Below are 16394 nucleotides of genomic sequence, written 5' to 3' on the forward strand. Positions count from 1 at the left end.
AAGACTGCGGTCAAGTTCCCAACTTCCTGCCAAATTTGTTTAACCATCCCCAACAGCAAACCTTCCTGCAAGGATATTTGTCCCAGTCCTGTTCAAGTGTAGACCATCCAGCTTGTTCAGGTCCCACCTTCCCCAGAACTGGTATCAATGCCCCAGAAATCTTGAAGCCCTCCCTCCTGCACCATCTCTCCAGCCACGCATTCATGTGGTGTATTTTCCTATTTCTATACTCACAAGCACATGGCTTTGGGAGTAATCCGGAGATGACTACCTTTGAGGTCCTGCTTCCGAATCTCCTTCCTAACTCCCTAAACTCAGCCTGCAGGACCTCATCCCTCCTCTTATATTGGTACCAATGTGGACCATGACCTCTGGCTGTGCACCCTTGCCCTCCAGAATGCCCTGTAGCCACTTGGTGATATCCATGACCCTTGCCCCAGGGAGGCAACATACCATCCTGGAATCACATCTGTGACCACAGAAATGCCTATCTGTTCCTCTAACAATAGAATCCCCTACCAGTATTGCTCTCTTATCTTTTCTCCTCCCTCCCTCCCTCCCTACACAGCTGAGCCATCCATGGTGCTCTGGTCATGACTCTTGCTGCACTCTCCAGAGGAACCCTCTCTCCCATCGGTACTCAGAACTGAATACTGGTTAGAAAGTGGGATGCTCTCTGGGGACTCCTGTACTACCTGCCTCGACCTTCTTGTCTGTCTGGCAGCCACCCAGTCCCTCTGCCTGCACTCTCTTAAGCTCTGGAGTGACCACCTCCTGAAATGTGCTATCCACATAATTCTCTGCCTCGCGGATGCGCCACAGTGACTCCAGCTGCCACTCGAGTTCTGAAACCCGGTGCTCAAGCTTCTGCAGCAGGTGACACTTCCCGCAGATGCGTTTGTCAAGGATACATGGTGCGTCCACAACTTCCCACATACCACAGGAGGCACGTTCCACTTGGCTGAGCTGCCCTGCCGTACTTTAATTTTGCAAAAGAAATTGCTAATATAATAAGTAGAATAACTTGCTAGTTATTTGCCAATCACCTACTTAACCTTCTCTCTTTAACTGAAGCTATTTTAGTCTGCACTACATTTTCCATTTTCTTACTTTCTATTCTTACCTGGCTTGCTTTGTATTTGGTCAGTACCCTTCCCTGTTGTTTTTGTTACATTAGGCTCCAGTTCTTTATACTCTCTGCTTGTTGCACTCTCCTCTGCAATCCAAACCTATTTCTTGGCTTTGCAGTGATATCCGCAGTCTGGTGCCTGAATCCCCTCTTTGCATTAGTCTGCTGAAGTCTGGACTCTTCAGGAACTCACCAGTCCCCATCTGTGCCTGGAATCCAGTAAGTATGTGAATAAAATACCTTTAGCGTCAGGTTTGGAGAAACAGATAAATGTTGCTCCTTTTTTTCTGTCTATAGGTTCCTTCAGTCTTGGAGCTCTCAACTGGGTTTAGTGGTAGCAACCTCACCTCGAGTCGTGGGTTCAAACTCCACCTCAGAGACCTGAGCGCACAATCTAGGCTGACACTTCAGCGCCGTACTGAAAGAGCACTGCATTGTCAGAGGTGTCTTTCAAATGAGATGTTAAAACTTAGTTCTGTCTGCCCTCTTAGGTGTGGAGATGATTCTTGATTTATCCCCACGGCTCCTGTTGGTTTCTTTTACAGGGCACAGCTCTTTCCCTGTAACATTGAGAAACTGCTGGGAAAAACTGTAAGTAATTGGGTTCTGGTCTTTCAATGCTAAATTCTGACAGCTAGGTGAGTGGGATTAAAAAATCTGTTATGGACAGTATGATCTACAGGTGTGATTAGTAGCAGAAGTCAGATTGCATTGAACAGATATGAGTCCGGTGTTCACGTGCTGTAACAGTTCCCCCTTGCTATGCCGGTGCCCCCTCCTCTTTAGTCTACACTGGTTTCTGTTTGCTATTAGAATGGATCAGTCCCCTTTTACCTCCCTCTGTCTCGCCTGTGCCCAGAGCTGGCAGTACCAAACACTCTATCCAGGTGAGTAAAGAAAGGGGCAAAATTGGTATTTGGCTTCTGATGGTGCAGGTCATGGGCTGGGGCTCCTCCGTACAGTCCCCAAGGGATGATGTTGTGGAGGCTCCAGGGTAGGTCATATCCGATGTGATCCTCCACAGACATCCAGACACTGAGCAGCATGAAGGTCCAGGTGGTTAGTGGGTGACACTTAAACAAGCGCGGCGTGGTGCTGCTCCAAAATCCAACGGTCAGGAGCTCCCATCCGCCGAGATACTGGGTTGCACAAGAGAAAGGAGTCACGTAATCATGGTGGATGGCATGGACAGTCTTGTACAACCAACGATTTTTGTGGTGGAGCAGGTGCCAGAAGTAATACTGAAAATCGAACACCAGCAAACAGCTAATCACACCAGTAAGAAACTGGGCAATTGTCGGTGCCGTAGCTGGTAGAGGAACTAGCGGGCTCCATAACCAGTTGAGGACAACCGCAGGAAGGACATACACCAGGTGGTTGAAGACCGCCTGCCAGAGACACTGGCCCATCATCTGCACGCTGGGTCGACTCTTTTGGATCTTGTATTTATAGACAAACAGCAACCTCTCGCCAGCGAGGTCCATAAGTGTGAAGGGGATGCAGAAGACGAGGTAGCCAGAGAAAGCCAGAAGAACAGGGAATGCCGGAGATGACACTGTGGATTTGTGGTGCAGTCGAACATAATCCCAGAGCACCTGAAGGACAGTGTTGGAGTGACCAGCAGTAAAATTCATCCCTCTGCCTCCTGGAACCCGAGAGTGTTGTCGGAGCCAAGCACTTTACGCTGTCTCTACCCTTAATTAATGACAAGGTGACCTCAGTTCAGCTCCATCTCGCCGTTTTCATTTTGTTGCTTGAAGGCGATTTCCACCACGGTTTATATCATCTGAAGCGACCCATTGTTGACCTCACGCTTTAATCCACATGCAAAGTATTCGTTCTAAATGCAAAGCCTCCTAATTTGGTAGCAATGATTCAACAATCTCCCACTGGAGAGCTGGTAGATTCTTTATATGGAATGTGGTACAGAGCTGATCTCGGTGCCTAATGCTTAAAGTCTGCTTTATCCCTGTCGCCTGATCTCTTTATAAAGGGCAGTGCTTATCTTGGTTCTCAACCCGCAGTATTATTGTGGATGGTAAACCAGCTTTTGCTGACCTTCTGAGTCTAGTTCCTCCATTGGTGCCACCTTGAATGCATTGGTGGTGGCTAGAGCAGCATTTAGCTCAAATAAACATGGGTCACAACAAGTGGAAGCTGAGTCAGAGATGTTTGAGCTAATCAGCAACCATTCACTTGCTGGGTAGCAAAAGCTACCAAAAGCATTGCAGGGCTATGGAGAGAAGGCAGGGACATGGCACTAGATAAATTGCTCTTTTAGAGAGACAGTGCAGACATGACGGGCCAAATGGCCGTCTCCTGTGCTGTAACAATTCTGTGATTGTGTGAAAACCATCCTATCGATTCAGTCATTGGTTTGACGTTACTGCGTTTGGGGAAAATTATATCAACTAAATGTTCATGCTACTATCACTCTTGGGGATAGTACGGACAACTCAAATTAACATTAATGACATGAATTACACATTGCAAAAATGTTATCGTAACATTAGTTACTGTTAGAAATGCCTGCAACCAATTTCACCCCCACTCCCCTGCCCCACCATCTCTCCCTTTCTAGGAATTCAATTTCACTTCAGTTCCAGAGTTTGAACTTTCACTTGCACTGAGACCAGTTAGCCAAGTGTCTGTTGTCAGGAAATTGCTAGGGTCTATAATTAAGAATAGGGTAACTGAACACCTTGAAGATTTTCCACTGATTAGAGAAAGTGAAGGGCAGGGCAAATTATTCACCTGGTTAGTAAATTGACTGTGCAGCAGGAGACAGAGAGTAGGAGTAATAGGCAGCTACTCAAATCGGCAGGCTGTGACTCGTGTCACACAACGATCTGTGTTGGAGCCTCAACAATTCACTATTAATGATTTAGAAGACAGGTTAGAAAGCCGCGCATCCAAAGATGACACAAAGCGAGCGGCATTCAGCATGTTAATGGACTGGATGATGGAAACTGACCATCAAGAGACCGAGATAGATGGCATTGTCAGTAGTGCAGGTGGAAGCATAAAATTATAGAGATATTAGAAGATTAAGTGAATGGGCAAAACTGTGGCAAATGAATTTTGCAAAAATAGGCAAGTGTGAGGTCATCCACTTTGGACCAAGGATAGCAGAGGGTACTTTCTGAATGGTGAAAAGCCAGCAGGAGTGAAGGTCTAGAGAGACTTGAAGGGTCCATGTACGTAGATCATTAAAATGTCATGGACAGGTTTTTTAAAAATCAAAAAAGGTTAATGGGCTTTATATCTAGAGGATTAGAATGCTTGAGAGTAGAAGTTATACTCCAAATATACAAACACTGGTTAAATCACATCCCTTAGTCTGTGAACAGTTCTGGGCACCACACCTTTGGAAGAATATATTGGCCTTCGAGGGAGTGCAGTGTAGATTTACTGGAACAATATCTGGCGTTACGAATGCTGGACTTTGTAACATGATTATGTTTTAAAAACTGTGATTTTTAAAAGTTTATGATGGAGTCAGAGAAGTCAGGTGACCTCACAACAACTCTGCTTAAAGACAAGACCGGAATCTTGGTTACCAGGGCAACACAGATCAGACATTTTTTTTAGAAAAACAGACTGCAGGTGTAACACCTGAAGAACAATGGGTTTCGCCCACCCCGACTTTTGGATCATAAGCAAGGAGTCAGTGAATCTGAGGATGCAAATGTGCCAAGCAGCCGTTAACACCTGGAACCAATGAAAAGCTCAGGTGGCTCTACTGAAACCAGACTTGTGGACTTTGCATATTGGGAAAGGACAATAGTCTATTGACTTGTGATTCCAGATAAATTTGACAGATTTTCTGACGGTAGGCAGGCTGTAAGAAAGGAGACCAGCAATTGCATCCTCAGAGCAGGCTGTAAGAAAGGAAGATTATCAGTGGTGGCAGCCTTAAGGGAGAGAGAGCAGGAAACGCCTGCTCTCGAAAGGCTGTGAGGACTTGAACCTGTTTGAAAGTTGAGATTTACAGAGAAGTAAAAGACCAACAGGATTACCAGGAATTGCCTTATTCATGGACGTTCAGGTCTGAAGTGCTTGGAGAAGTGAGCGAAGAGGACATTGACTTTGAGAAAGGTCTGGGAGATTCAACCCATTGCAACTGGGAGGAGTTTGGGACTTGCAGGTGCAAAGATTTTGCCATCGAAGAAGACTGAAATATCTAAGTGTGGTGTGACGTTTTCAAGTGTTTTAATAAGTGAAGAAAATAACCTTTCTTTGTAATTTGAGGGTCTCAGCTACTTCCAAAATGCTATTTATTTATTTTTAAGTTTAATTGTTATAATAAAAATCTCAATGTGAAATCTTGTCATGTAATTCTTTAAATTGGTCTGGGGAGTTCATATCTTGTATTTTAATGTTAACAGTCTCACTGAGTCCTATCACCTGGACTCCAAGGGTTAAATTAAGAGGATAACATATACAAACTAGGGTGGTATTCAATGGAATTTAGAAGACCAAGAATTGAATTGATCAAAGTTTTCAAGATACTAAGGGGAACTGATGGGGTAGATTTCATTGCAGCAGCTTATTCGGGAGCAGAGAGTGCGAGCGAGTGATCAGCTGGGAAGGTCAGTTTCAAAGTAAACTTAATTTCCTTTTGTTTTCGGCGGAGACCAGGGGGCTGCTGGGTAAGTAAAACCCTATATATTTGGGCCGTTTCTGAACCCGAGACACTACACGGGTAGTGTCTCCCACCCGCCGCCGCCCTCTAACCAAAAAAAAAAGACACTGTGGTGTGTAGATAAGGTAAGGCTTTTTCTATTTCTCTTTTTTTTTATCGTGTGATTGGTAAAAACATTTCGTTCCTTTTTCATTTAACTAAGTCAAGCTTAAGATTAAAAATGGCAGGAGATCTCAGACCCGTGTCATGCTGCTCTTGCTCAATGTGGGAGCTCAGGGACACGGCTGATGTCCCTGACTCGTTCACGTGCAGGAAGTGTGTCCAGCTGCAGCTCTTGTTAGACCGCATGACGGCTCTGGAGCTGCGGATGGACTCACTTTGGAGCATGCGCGATGCTGAGGAAGTCGTGGATAGCACGTTTAGCGAATTGGTCACACCGCAGATTAGGATTGCTGAGGGAGAAAGGGAATGGGTGATCAAAAGGCAGAGAAAGAGCTGGAAGGCAGCGCAGGAGTCCCCTGCGGTCATCTCCCTCCAAAACAAGTATACAGTTTTGGATACTGTTGAGGGAGATGGCTCACCAGGGGAAGGCAGCAGTAGCCAGGTTCATGGCACCGTGGCTGGCTCTGCTGTTCGGAAGGGCGGGAAAAAGAGTGGAAGGGTTATAGTCATCAGGGATTCGATTGTAAGGGGAGTAGATAGGCGGTTCTGTGGTCGAAAACGAGACTCCCGAATGGTATGTTGCCTCCCAGGTGCACGGGTCAGGGATGTCTCAAATTGGCTGCAGAGCATTCTGAAGGGGGAGGGTGAACAGCCAGTTGTCATTGTGCACATAGGCACCAATGATGTAGGTAGAAAATGGGATGAGGTCCTACAAGCAGAATTTAGGGAGTTAGGAGCCAAGTTAAAAAGTAGGACCTCAGAGGTAGTAATCTCAGGATTTCTACCAGTGCCACGTGATAGTCAGAGTAGAAATGAAAGAATGGTCAGGATGAATGCGTGGCTTGAGAGATGGTGCAGGAGGGAGGGGTTCAGATTTTTGGGACATTGGGACCGGTTCTGGGGGAGGTGGGACTATTACAAATTGGATGGTCTACACCTGGGCCGGACTGGAACCAATGTCCTTGGGAGTGCTTTTGCTAACGCTGTTGGGGAGGGTTTAAACTAATGTGGCAGGGGGATGGGAACCAAATGAGGAGGTGAGTGGACAGTAAGGAGGTAGTAACGAAAGCCTGTAAGGAACTAGATAATTAAGTCAGCGTGACTAAGGGGAAGAGTAGGCAGGGAGCAGATGATGAACGCAAAGGGAGTGGTGGTCTGAGGGTCATTTGTTTTAATGCAAGAAGTGTAGTAGGTAAGGCAGATGAACTTAGGGCTTGGATTAGTACCTGGGAGTATGATATTGCTATTACTGAGACTTGGTTGAGGGAAGGGCATGATTGGCGACTAAATATCCCAGGATATCGATGCTTCAGGCGGGATAGAGAGGGAGGTAAAAGGGGTGGAGGAGTTGCATTACTGGTCAAAGAGGATATCACAGCTGTGCTGAAGGAGGGCACTATGGAGGACTCGAGCAGTGAGGCACTATGGGCAGAACTCAGAAATAGGAAGGGTGCGGTAACAATGTTGGGGCTGTACTACAGGCCTCCCAACAACGAGCGTGAGATAGAGGTACAAATATGTAAACAGATTATGGAAAGATGCAGGAGCAACAGGGTGGTGGTGATAGGAGATTTTAATTTTCCCAACATTGACTGGGATTCACTTAGTGTTAGAGGTCTAGATGGAGCAGAATTTGTCAGGAGCATCCAGGAGGGTTTTCTAGAGCAGTATGTAAATAGTCCAACTCGGGAAGGGGCCATACTGGACCTGGTGTTGGGGAATGAGCCCGGCCAGGTGGTTGAAGTTTCAGTAGGGGACTACTTTGGGAATAGTGATCACAATTCCGTAAGCTTTAAAATACTCATGGACAAAGACGAGAGTGGTCCTAAAGGAAGAGTGCTAAATTGGGGGAAGGCCAACTATACCAAAATTCGGCAGGAGCTGGGGAATGTAGATTGGGAGCAGCTGTTTGAAGGTAAATCCACATGTGATATGTGGGAGGCTTTTAAAGAGAGGTTGATTAGCGTGCAGGAGAGACATGTTCCTGTGAAAATGAGGGATAGAAATGGCAAGATTAGGGAACCATGGATGACAGGTGAAATTGTGAGACTAGCTAAGAGGAAAAAGGAAGCATACATAAGGTCTAGGCAGCTGAAGAAAGACGAAGCTTTGAAAGAATATCGGGAATGTAGGACCAATCTGAAACGAGGAATTAAGAGGGCTAAAAGGGGTCATGAAATATCTTTAGCAAACAGGGTTAAGGAAAATCCCAAAGCCTTTTATTCATATATAAGGAGCAAGAGGGTAACTAGAGAAAGGATTGGCCCACTCAAGGACAAAGGAGGAAAGTTATGTGTGGAGTCAGAGAAAATGGGTGAGATTCTAAACGAGTACTTTGCATCGGTATTCACCGAGGAGAGGGACATGACGGATGTTGAGGTTAGGAACAGATGTTTGATTACTCTAGGTCAAGTCGGCATAAGGAGGGAGTAAGTGTTGGGTATTCTAAAAGGCATTAAGGTGGACAAGTCCCCAGGTCCGGATGGGATCTATCCCAGGTTACTGTGTGAAGCGAGAGAGGAAATAGCTGGGGCCTTAACAAATATCTTTGCAGCATCCTTAAACACGGGTGAGGTCCCGGAGGACTGGAGAATTGCTAATGTTGTCCCCTTGTTTAAGAAGGGTAGCAGGGATAATCCAGGTAATTATAGACCGGTGAGCCTGACGTCAGTGGTAGGGAAGCTGCTGGAGAAGATACTGAGGGATAGGATCTATTCTCATTTGGAAGAAAATGGGCTTATCAGTGATAGGCAACATGGTTTTGTGCAGGGAAGGTCATGTCTTACCAACTTAATAGAATTCTTTGAGGAAGTGACAAAGTTGATTGATGAGGGAAGGGCTGTAGATGTCATATACATGGACTTCAGTAAGGCGTTTGATAAGGTTCCCCATGGTAGGCTGATGGAGAAAGTGAAGGCGCATGGGGTCCAAGGTGTTCTAGTTAGATGGATAAAGAACTGGCTGGGCAACAGGAGACAGAGAGTAGCAGTGGAAGGGAGTTTCTCAAAATGGAGACGTGTGACCAGTGGTGTTCCACAGGGATCCGTGCTGGGACCACTGTTGTTTGTGATATACATAAATGATTTGGAGGAAAGTATAGGTGGTCTGATTAGCAAGTTTGCAGAGGACACTAAGATTGGTGGAGTAGCAGGTAGTGAAGGGGACTGTCAGAGAATACAGCAGAATATAGATAGACTGGAGAGTTGGGCAGAGAAATGGCAGATGGAGTTCAATCAGGGCAAATGCGTGGTGATGCATTTTGGAAGATCCAATTCAAGAGTGAACTATACAGTAAATGGAAAAGTCCTGGGGAAAATTGATGTCCAGAGAGATTTGGATGTTCAGGTCCATTGTTCCCTGAAGGTGGCAACGCAGGTCAATAGAGTGGTCAAGAAGGCATACGGCATGCTTTCCTTCATCGGATGGGGTATTGAGTACAAGAGTTGGCAGGTCATGTTACAGTTGTATAGGACTTTGGTTCGGCCACATTTGGAATACTGCGTGCAGTTCTGGTCGCCACATTACCAAAAGGATGTGGATGCTTTGGAGAGGGTACAGAGGAGGTTCACCAGGATGTTGCCTGGTATGGAGGGCGCTAGCTATGAAGAGAGGTTGAGTAGATTAGGATTATTTTCATTAGAAAGACAGAGGTTGAGGGGGGACCTGATTGAGGTGTACAAAATCATGAGAGGTATAGACAGGTTGGATAGCAAGAAGCTTTTTCCCCAGAGTGGGGGATTCAATTACTCGGGGTTACGAGTTCAAAGTGAAAGGGGAAACGTTTAGGGGGGATATGCATGGAAAGTTCTTTACGCAGAGGGTGGTGGGTGCCTGGAACGCGTTGCCAGCGGAGGTGGTAGACGCGGGCACGACAGCGTCTTTTAAGATGTATCTAGACAGATACATGAATGGGCAGGAAGTAAGGAGATACAGACCCTTAGAAAATAGGCGTCATGTTTAGATAGAGGATCTGGATCGGCGCAGGCTTGGAGGACCGAAGGGCCTGTTCCTGTGCTGTAATTTTCTTAGCTTCTTCCTATAGAAACAAGAAACAATTTCCACTGGTTGGGGAGTCCAGGACTTGGGGGCTGTAGGGCTCAGGGCCTACAAAGTAGAGCCAGGGCTTTCAGGAGTGGAATTAGGAAATACTTCTACATGCAAAGGGTGGTAGAAATTTGGAACTCACTGCCACAAACTGCAATTAATGCTGGGCAAATTGGTATTTTCAACTCTGAGGTTGATAAATTTCCATTACCCATTGTGTTCCGAGTATTTACATTTTTTGTTAAATTTTGAGAATTTGTGTCTTGAAACTGAAAAAGATTACATAGATGTTGGAACTTTGGGTGTTTTTTTTTTAGAAAGGAAGGTCACCAGAAGGTTTGGACTGAGTTTGAACTTTAAACAGTTGCTGGAAGGCACCTGTTTTCAAATAACCCAGCAGGGGTTGTTTTTGACTTGGAGAAATGTTTACAAAGAAATGACAAGCCAAGATTTATGGTTGTCAAGAGGCTTGCTTCTGGAAAATTTTGGTTTCAGTTTGAACGTTTTTTTTTTTAAAAAAGAAAAAGTCAGTTTCTTCTCGCCTACCAGAAGACAGCTCATATCTTTCTCTTGAAAAGAAATTCTGCATCGTGTGATTCCTATTTCCTCCTGTATTTGAAGAAACCCTGCATGTTGAAGGTAATTTTATTGGAATGTGTGGACGCTAAAACCTGTTGCTGCCTTCCTGCTGTAAGACCTATGTGGAACCTCCTGTTGCTGCAACTCTTGGAAAGCCTACCCAAACTGATCATCAACATTGCCTGGAAAGAAATGTTCTAGGAAGATCCCATTGACAGCCTTTGACGCATTAGGGATGCCAAACCAAAACAAAGGACATCTTTCCATACCTTCTTTTCAGCCTAAGTGGGTTTTCCATTCCTTCTATGGCTTTGTAACAAATGTATGTATGTGTGTGCGTGAGGGCTAGGATAAGTCAGGGGCTTTAATATTTCAATTTGTGTGTATGTTTTACTTAATTATTGGTTTATAATCTGATACTTTTTGTTAAAGAAACCTGGTTGGTGTGTTTTATTCTGGGGAAAAATAGAGTATATGGTTGATTGTATCAGTAAGTGGGAAAATTTAAATATATGTTGTGATCTGTGGAGAAGTGGGACTGAATTAACAGTGCACTCCTCCCACCTTGGTCGTAATATTAGATATTAAGGGATATGGGGCAAAGGCAAGTTTATGAAGTTGGGTCGCAGATCAGCCATGATCTTGTTGAATATGCTTGTTGGGTTAAATGGCCTATTTCTGTGAGTGCACAGTGGATGAGTTTTGTGTGGCATTGACTGAGCAACAGAAATTAGTTTTCGCTGTGCTGCTATGGAATGATTCTGCCTAGCGTGCACAATAACATGACGACCAGGAATTCTTGAGCTGAGAGTTGGGGAATTCTAGCTCTTGTTCATGGATTTTTCGTGGGAATGATCATCAGAATTCCAGTTTTCATCCTACTGCTCTACAACTACAGTGCCCAAGAGTGCAGTGCATTTGGATAACGTCGCATATGATAAATGGGCAGAATATTTAAGATCAACAGCCAGATGACATGAATGGTGGAAAAAAACAATTCATTTCTAGCACAAATCTATCATCTACCTTTGGAAAAGGAGAATTTTTTTTGGCAGCCGGGTCCTGTTGTAGCATAAGTGGCCATATACTGCTGCCCCAAGAAAATCCTCACACCGAGTCTCGGTGCCACTTTCTCAAGGCTAGTTTCCTAATCACACTGATCAATTGCTTTTGGGAAACCAGACTTTTATTGAATTTTTTGTTCCCATTTGTGATGCGTCCCGTGGCATATTCCCCTCTTTTGTCACACCGTGACAGCATCTACCCCATCCAAATCCTCCAGAGTTTCTGCTGGAGGCACCAAAGGGCCATAAATACCCAATTTCTGACTCAAATGTGGCCTCATACATTCCTTTTGTGCCTGAGCTGTACAGAATTACCATTGGGCCATTAGGTATAAGACACAATAAGGGTGATTGAGAAACCTCTAAAGTGTATAACTGGTGTCTATCCTCTTGGTACTTTTTCCCCCTCACCTCTTTCTGAAACGTAATCCTTGCTGGTCCACATGCGTCTCCCATGTCTCATAAGTGCTGTTGTTTACAATTGGGCCTTGAACATGTCAAAAGCCAATTCGGCTGCTGTGGGGGATGGGGGAACATTGTAATCAAGCTAGAACCTGACCTCGCCTGGAAGCTAATCTCCAGTAAGGATGACTGGATAGTGATCAGGAACATGACATCCATCCAATTTTCACTTCTGTGCATTGGGCATTGAGCCTGCATGTTGCATTGAGTATTTAACACACTAACATTTTTTAAGGTGCAATTCTGTTTTTCTTTTTTAAAAATTTACCATAATTCAAATGTAACAAAGTTTATAATTAACAGGAAAAGGCTTAAATTTAATAGCTTTTATAATTCCAACTTCACGTTTACTCGCTACCTTCTGCTCTCAATGAAATATTAGACCTTTGAATTCTATCCAGAATTATTTTTAATGGAGAGTACTAATAGTTAAATATTGATTGAGTATTGTGATACTTGGGTAAGTATTGATACTAGGTTCTAAGTACAGGTCATGAAAGTCTGGCTCCTGTTAACTCGCAGACAGCGCGACCCTCCTCTGCCTCCCACAGAAAAATATCCAAGGGAATAGTTGACCTCCATTGTGGATCTATAAAGGCCATTTTTAAATATTACTTCATGATATTTCACTGACAGTCACAGCTTGGTGTAAACAGTGAAGCACAGGAAACTTTTATAAACACTTGTGCCCAGACTTGGAAACCCCAGAGCTTGAAACCTTTGCAGCAATTAAATCAATTAATAATTAAGAGGGTTTTGATAATCCTGATAAAATGTGTAGACATAATCATAAACACACCAGGAGCCACTGACTCAAGATTGCAGGGGAGAGGGTGGTGTAGAGGTAATGTTACTGAACTAGTAATCTAGAGGCCCAGGCTAATGCCCTGGGGACATGAGTTCAAATCTCATCATGGTGGAAGTTAATTCAATTAACTCGTAAATTCAATTAATTAAAAAAAAAGTCTGGAATTGAAAGCTGGTCTCTGTAATGGTGCCATGAAACTATCATCAATTATTGTAAAAACCTATCTGGTTCACTAATGCCCATTAGGGAAGGAAATCTGCTGTCCTTACCTGGTCTGGCCTACATGTAACTCCAGATCCACAGCAATGTGGTTAACTTTTTTTTTTAAATTGAATGCTATAGTTTTTGAGTTATAAAATATTGTCAGGGGGGTGGGGGTCAAAGGCTATTTGACTGAGAGTCAGCCAATGGGTATTGAGTCTGTTTGCTTTGCAATTGGTCTGGGAAGTTGATGAACCATGAGGATGGGCATGTTGGGTGGCTCAAAGGGAGCATGGAGGTGGACAGTTGGAGTTCATCGATTAAACCTCCAGGAATACATCCAACCAGAGTTGGTAACCCTACCTGTGGCCCACTAACGTTTGAGTGCCATCTTTCAGTGCCAATCGCCACCAAGATTCCAATGACTCTGCTCTGGGCTTCTTTGATCTGAACCCATATCTTCCCCGAATTTTCTTTCTATGTTCCCTCGTGTCCTCTCCAAGATCAATGTATGGCATAAGACCCATCTCCTGCTCTCTCAACCACCCAAAGTAAGCTTTTTAATAACTTTGCCATCAAGTTAATTTACAGAATCACAGACTTGTTACAGCACAGAAGGAGGCCATTTGGCCCATTGTGTCTGTGCTGGCTCTTGAAAAGAGCAATTTACCTAGTGCTTCTCCCCAAAGCCCTGCACTTTCTTCCTTTTCAGATAACGCGCATTTGCTGAATGGATAATTCAGGGATTTTCCTCTTGGTTTCGCTAAAACAGTGGCTACTTTGTCAGTTTCTTTATTACGGCTCGGAAAAAAAATCTACTTATAATAAAACCATTAACTCTCTCTGGACTAATGCTTTGTCTTTCACCACAAGCATTAACACACTCTTTGCTTTTGTCCCAGGAAGCTTTGTTATTTAATCTCTTCTGCCCTCTGCCCTATCATACACCTTCCTTTTTGTTCTCTTCCCCACCAATCCCCCCCCCCCCCCCCCTTCACTTGCTAAAAACCTAATTCTTTTCTAACCTTTGCCAGTTCTGATGAAAGGTCGCAGATCTGAAACATTAACTCTGCTTCTCTCTCCACAGATGCTGCCAGACCTGCAGAGTATTTCTTGCAATTTCTGTTTTTATTTGTGAATTTCTTCAAACAGGTTTCCTGCCTTTCCACCTTCCCAAGAATCAAAGTTACATATCACATCCTCTATCTCTGTGATATACTATCCCCCCTCATCTCTCTGCAGTCTTTGATATAGCCAACCATACCTTTCTCATTCAAAGCATCTCCTCTGTTGTCCATTTCCATGGAACTACCTTTGCTTGGTGCTGCACTTATCTATCCCAACATCGCCAGAACATCTCCAGCAGTGGCTTCTCTTTCTGCCCCCGGACGGTTAACCTCTGGTGTTCTCCCAAGGATCTATCTTTGCTACTCTACTCTTCCTCACCTACATGCTTCCCCTTGGTGATATTATCCAGAGACATGGATCAGCTTCCACATGTGTGCTGCCATCCTCTCCAATGCCTCTGCTTTTCCAACATTCGCCCTGGATTAGCTGCAATTTTCTTGTGTTAAGCATTGCAAAGATCAATGGTATCATCTTTGGCCTCTGCCACAAACTCAGTATCCTTACCATCTATTCGATTGCCCTATCCAGGTTGAACAAAATTGTTCATGATCTCGGTGCCCAATTTGATCCCTAGCTGAGTTTCCGACCCTATATTCTCTTCACTTCCAACTTGGTGATCTTGCCGGTTTCCATCTGCTGTTGAAACCTTCATCTTGTCTTTGTGACCTCCAGGCTTGACTTTTCCGGTGCGCTAATAACTGGCCTCCATCTGTCTCCCTCCATAAGCTTCAGCTCATGTAAAACCTAGCTACCTGATTCCTATCCCATACCAAGTCCTGTTCACCCATCACCCCTGTTCTCGCTGACCCACATTGGCTCCCAGTACCGACACACCTCAATTTTCAAATTCACACATCCTTCTATTTATATTCCAACATGGACTCGCCCCTCCCTATTTCTGTAACTTCTCCAGCTCTACCATCATCTACAAACTTTGCATTCCTCCAATTCTGTCCTCTAGAGCAATCCCTTTACCCCATGATGGATGACTGTGTCTTCAGCCATCTGAATTCTAAAGATCTTTGCTTCCACCTCCTTCAGGGCTTTCCTTAAAGCCAACTTTTGACTAAGCTTTTATTAAGCCCTCTTAATATTTGGTTGGCTTAGCGTCTTTGTTGTCTTGATTACACATCCACATTACAGCTGTCAGCCTTGGCTCACCCTCGCCTGAGTCAGAAGGTTGTGGGTTCAAGTCCCGCTTCAGAGACTTGAGCACAAAATCCAGGCTGACGCCACAATGAAGCACAGAGGGAGTGCTGCACTGTCAGAGGGGCCATCTTTTGGGTGAGATGTTAATCCTTGCGTGCAATCTTAGTGGACGTAAAAGATCCCATGGTGATATTCAAAGAAGAGCAAGCTGGGAAGGTGGTTTTATTTCATTACTGTTTCTAGGATTGCAAATTGGCATTTCACCCATTATTACAGTGACTACACTTCAAAAGTACTTCATAGACCTGTGGAACAGAGAAGGGGCTGTTTGGCCCATTGAGTGTGTGATTCTTTCAAAGAGCAGTTCAGTTAGTCCCACTCTTTTCCTATATCCTTACATTTTTTTCTTCAACTATTTATCCAATTCCCTTTTGAAAGCTACTATTGAATCTGTATCTACTATCCTACCAGGCTTTGAAGTGCTTTGGGATGGCCTGAGATTATGAAGGGTGCTGTTATCCTAGAATATTACAGCTCAGGAGGCCATTCGAGCCATTGTGCCTGTGCTGGTTTTCTAGACAAACTAGTCATTGAGTCCCATTCCCGGTTAGTTTGAATTTAACTTGTTCAAGTATTAATTCATTTTCCTTTTTAAAAGCTGCTACTGCATTCTAATAAGTCCCTCTATAAAAAAAAAAATTCCCCCAATCTCTAATCTTAAGCAATCACCAATCAGTGGAACTATATTTTCCCTATTTACCTCATGAAATCCCTTATGGTTCTAAACATCTACTAGATAGTCTCTTGACTGTTCTAATGAGAAGAGCCCCCATTTCTCCAGTTGCTCCTCATAACTAAAACCTCGAATTCCTGGTATCATTTTAGTGAATCTTTTCTGCACTACCTCCATGGCCTTGACATCCTTCCTAAGTCAGGTGCCTTGTAATTCAACGCACCTGGATGCATTCAGCTCCAATACTCAAAATGCTCGCACTATCCAGGACAAAGCAGCCTACTTGATTG

The 16394-nt window shown here is 44.3% G+C and overlaps 1 protein-coding gene across 1 annotated transcript; it reads right to left on the reverse strand.

Moving 5' to 3' along the window:
• Positions 1-1959: 1959 nt before the first annotated feature.
• On the reverse strand, positions 1960-2763 carry ch25hl1.1 (cholesterol 25-hydroxylase like 1, tandem duplicate 1). Its single transcript, XM_068015190.1, has one exon. The coding sequence runs from the start codon at positions 2761-2763 to the stop codon at positions 1960-1962; it is 804 nt and encodes a 267-aa protein (XP_067871291.1).
• Between the last annotated feature and the right edge of the window lie 13631 nt (positions 2764-16394).

This window comes from Heterodontus francisci, chromosome 35 (genome assembly GCF_036365525.1).
Source record: "Heterodontus francisci isolate sHetFra1 chromosome 35, sHetFra1.hap1, whole genome shotgun sequence".
Taxonomy (NCBI): Eukaryota; Metazoa; Chordata; class Chondrichthyes; order Heterodontiformes; family Heterodontidae; genus Heterodontus; species Heterodontus francisci.

Excerpts from the sequence above, each read along its gene's own strand:
- ch25hl1.1 (XM_068015190.1), bottom strand. The coding sequence starts at position 2,763 with ATGAATTTTACTGCTGGTCACTCCAACACTGTCCTTCAGGTGCTCTGG.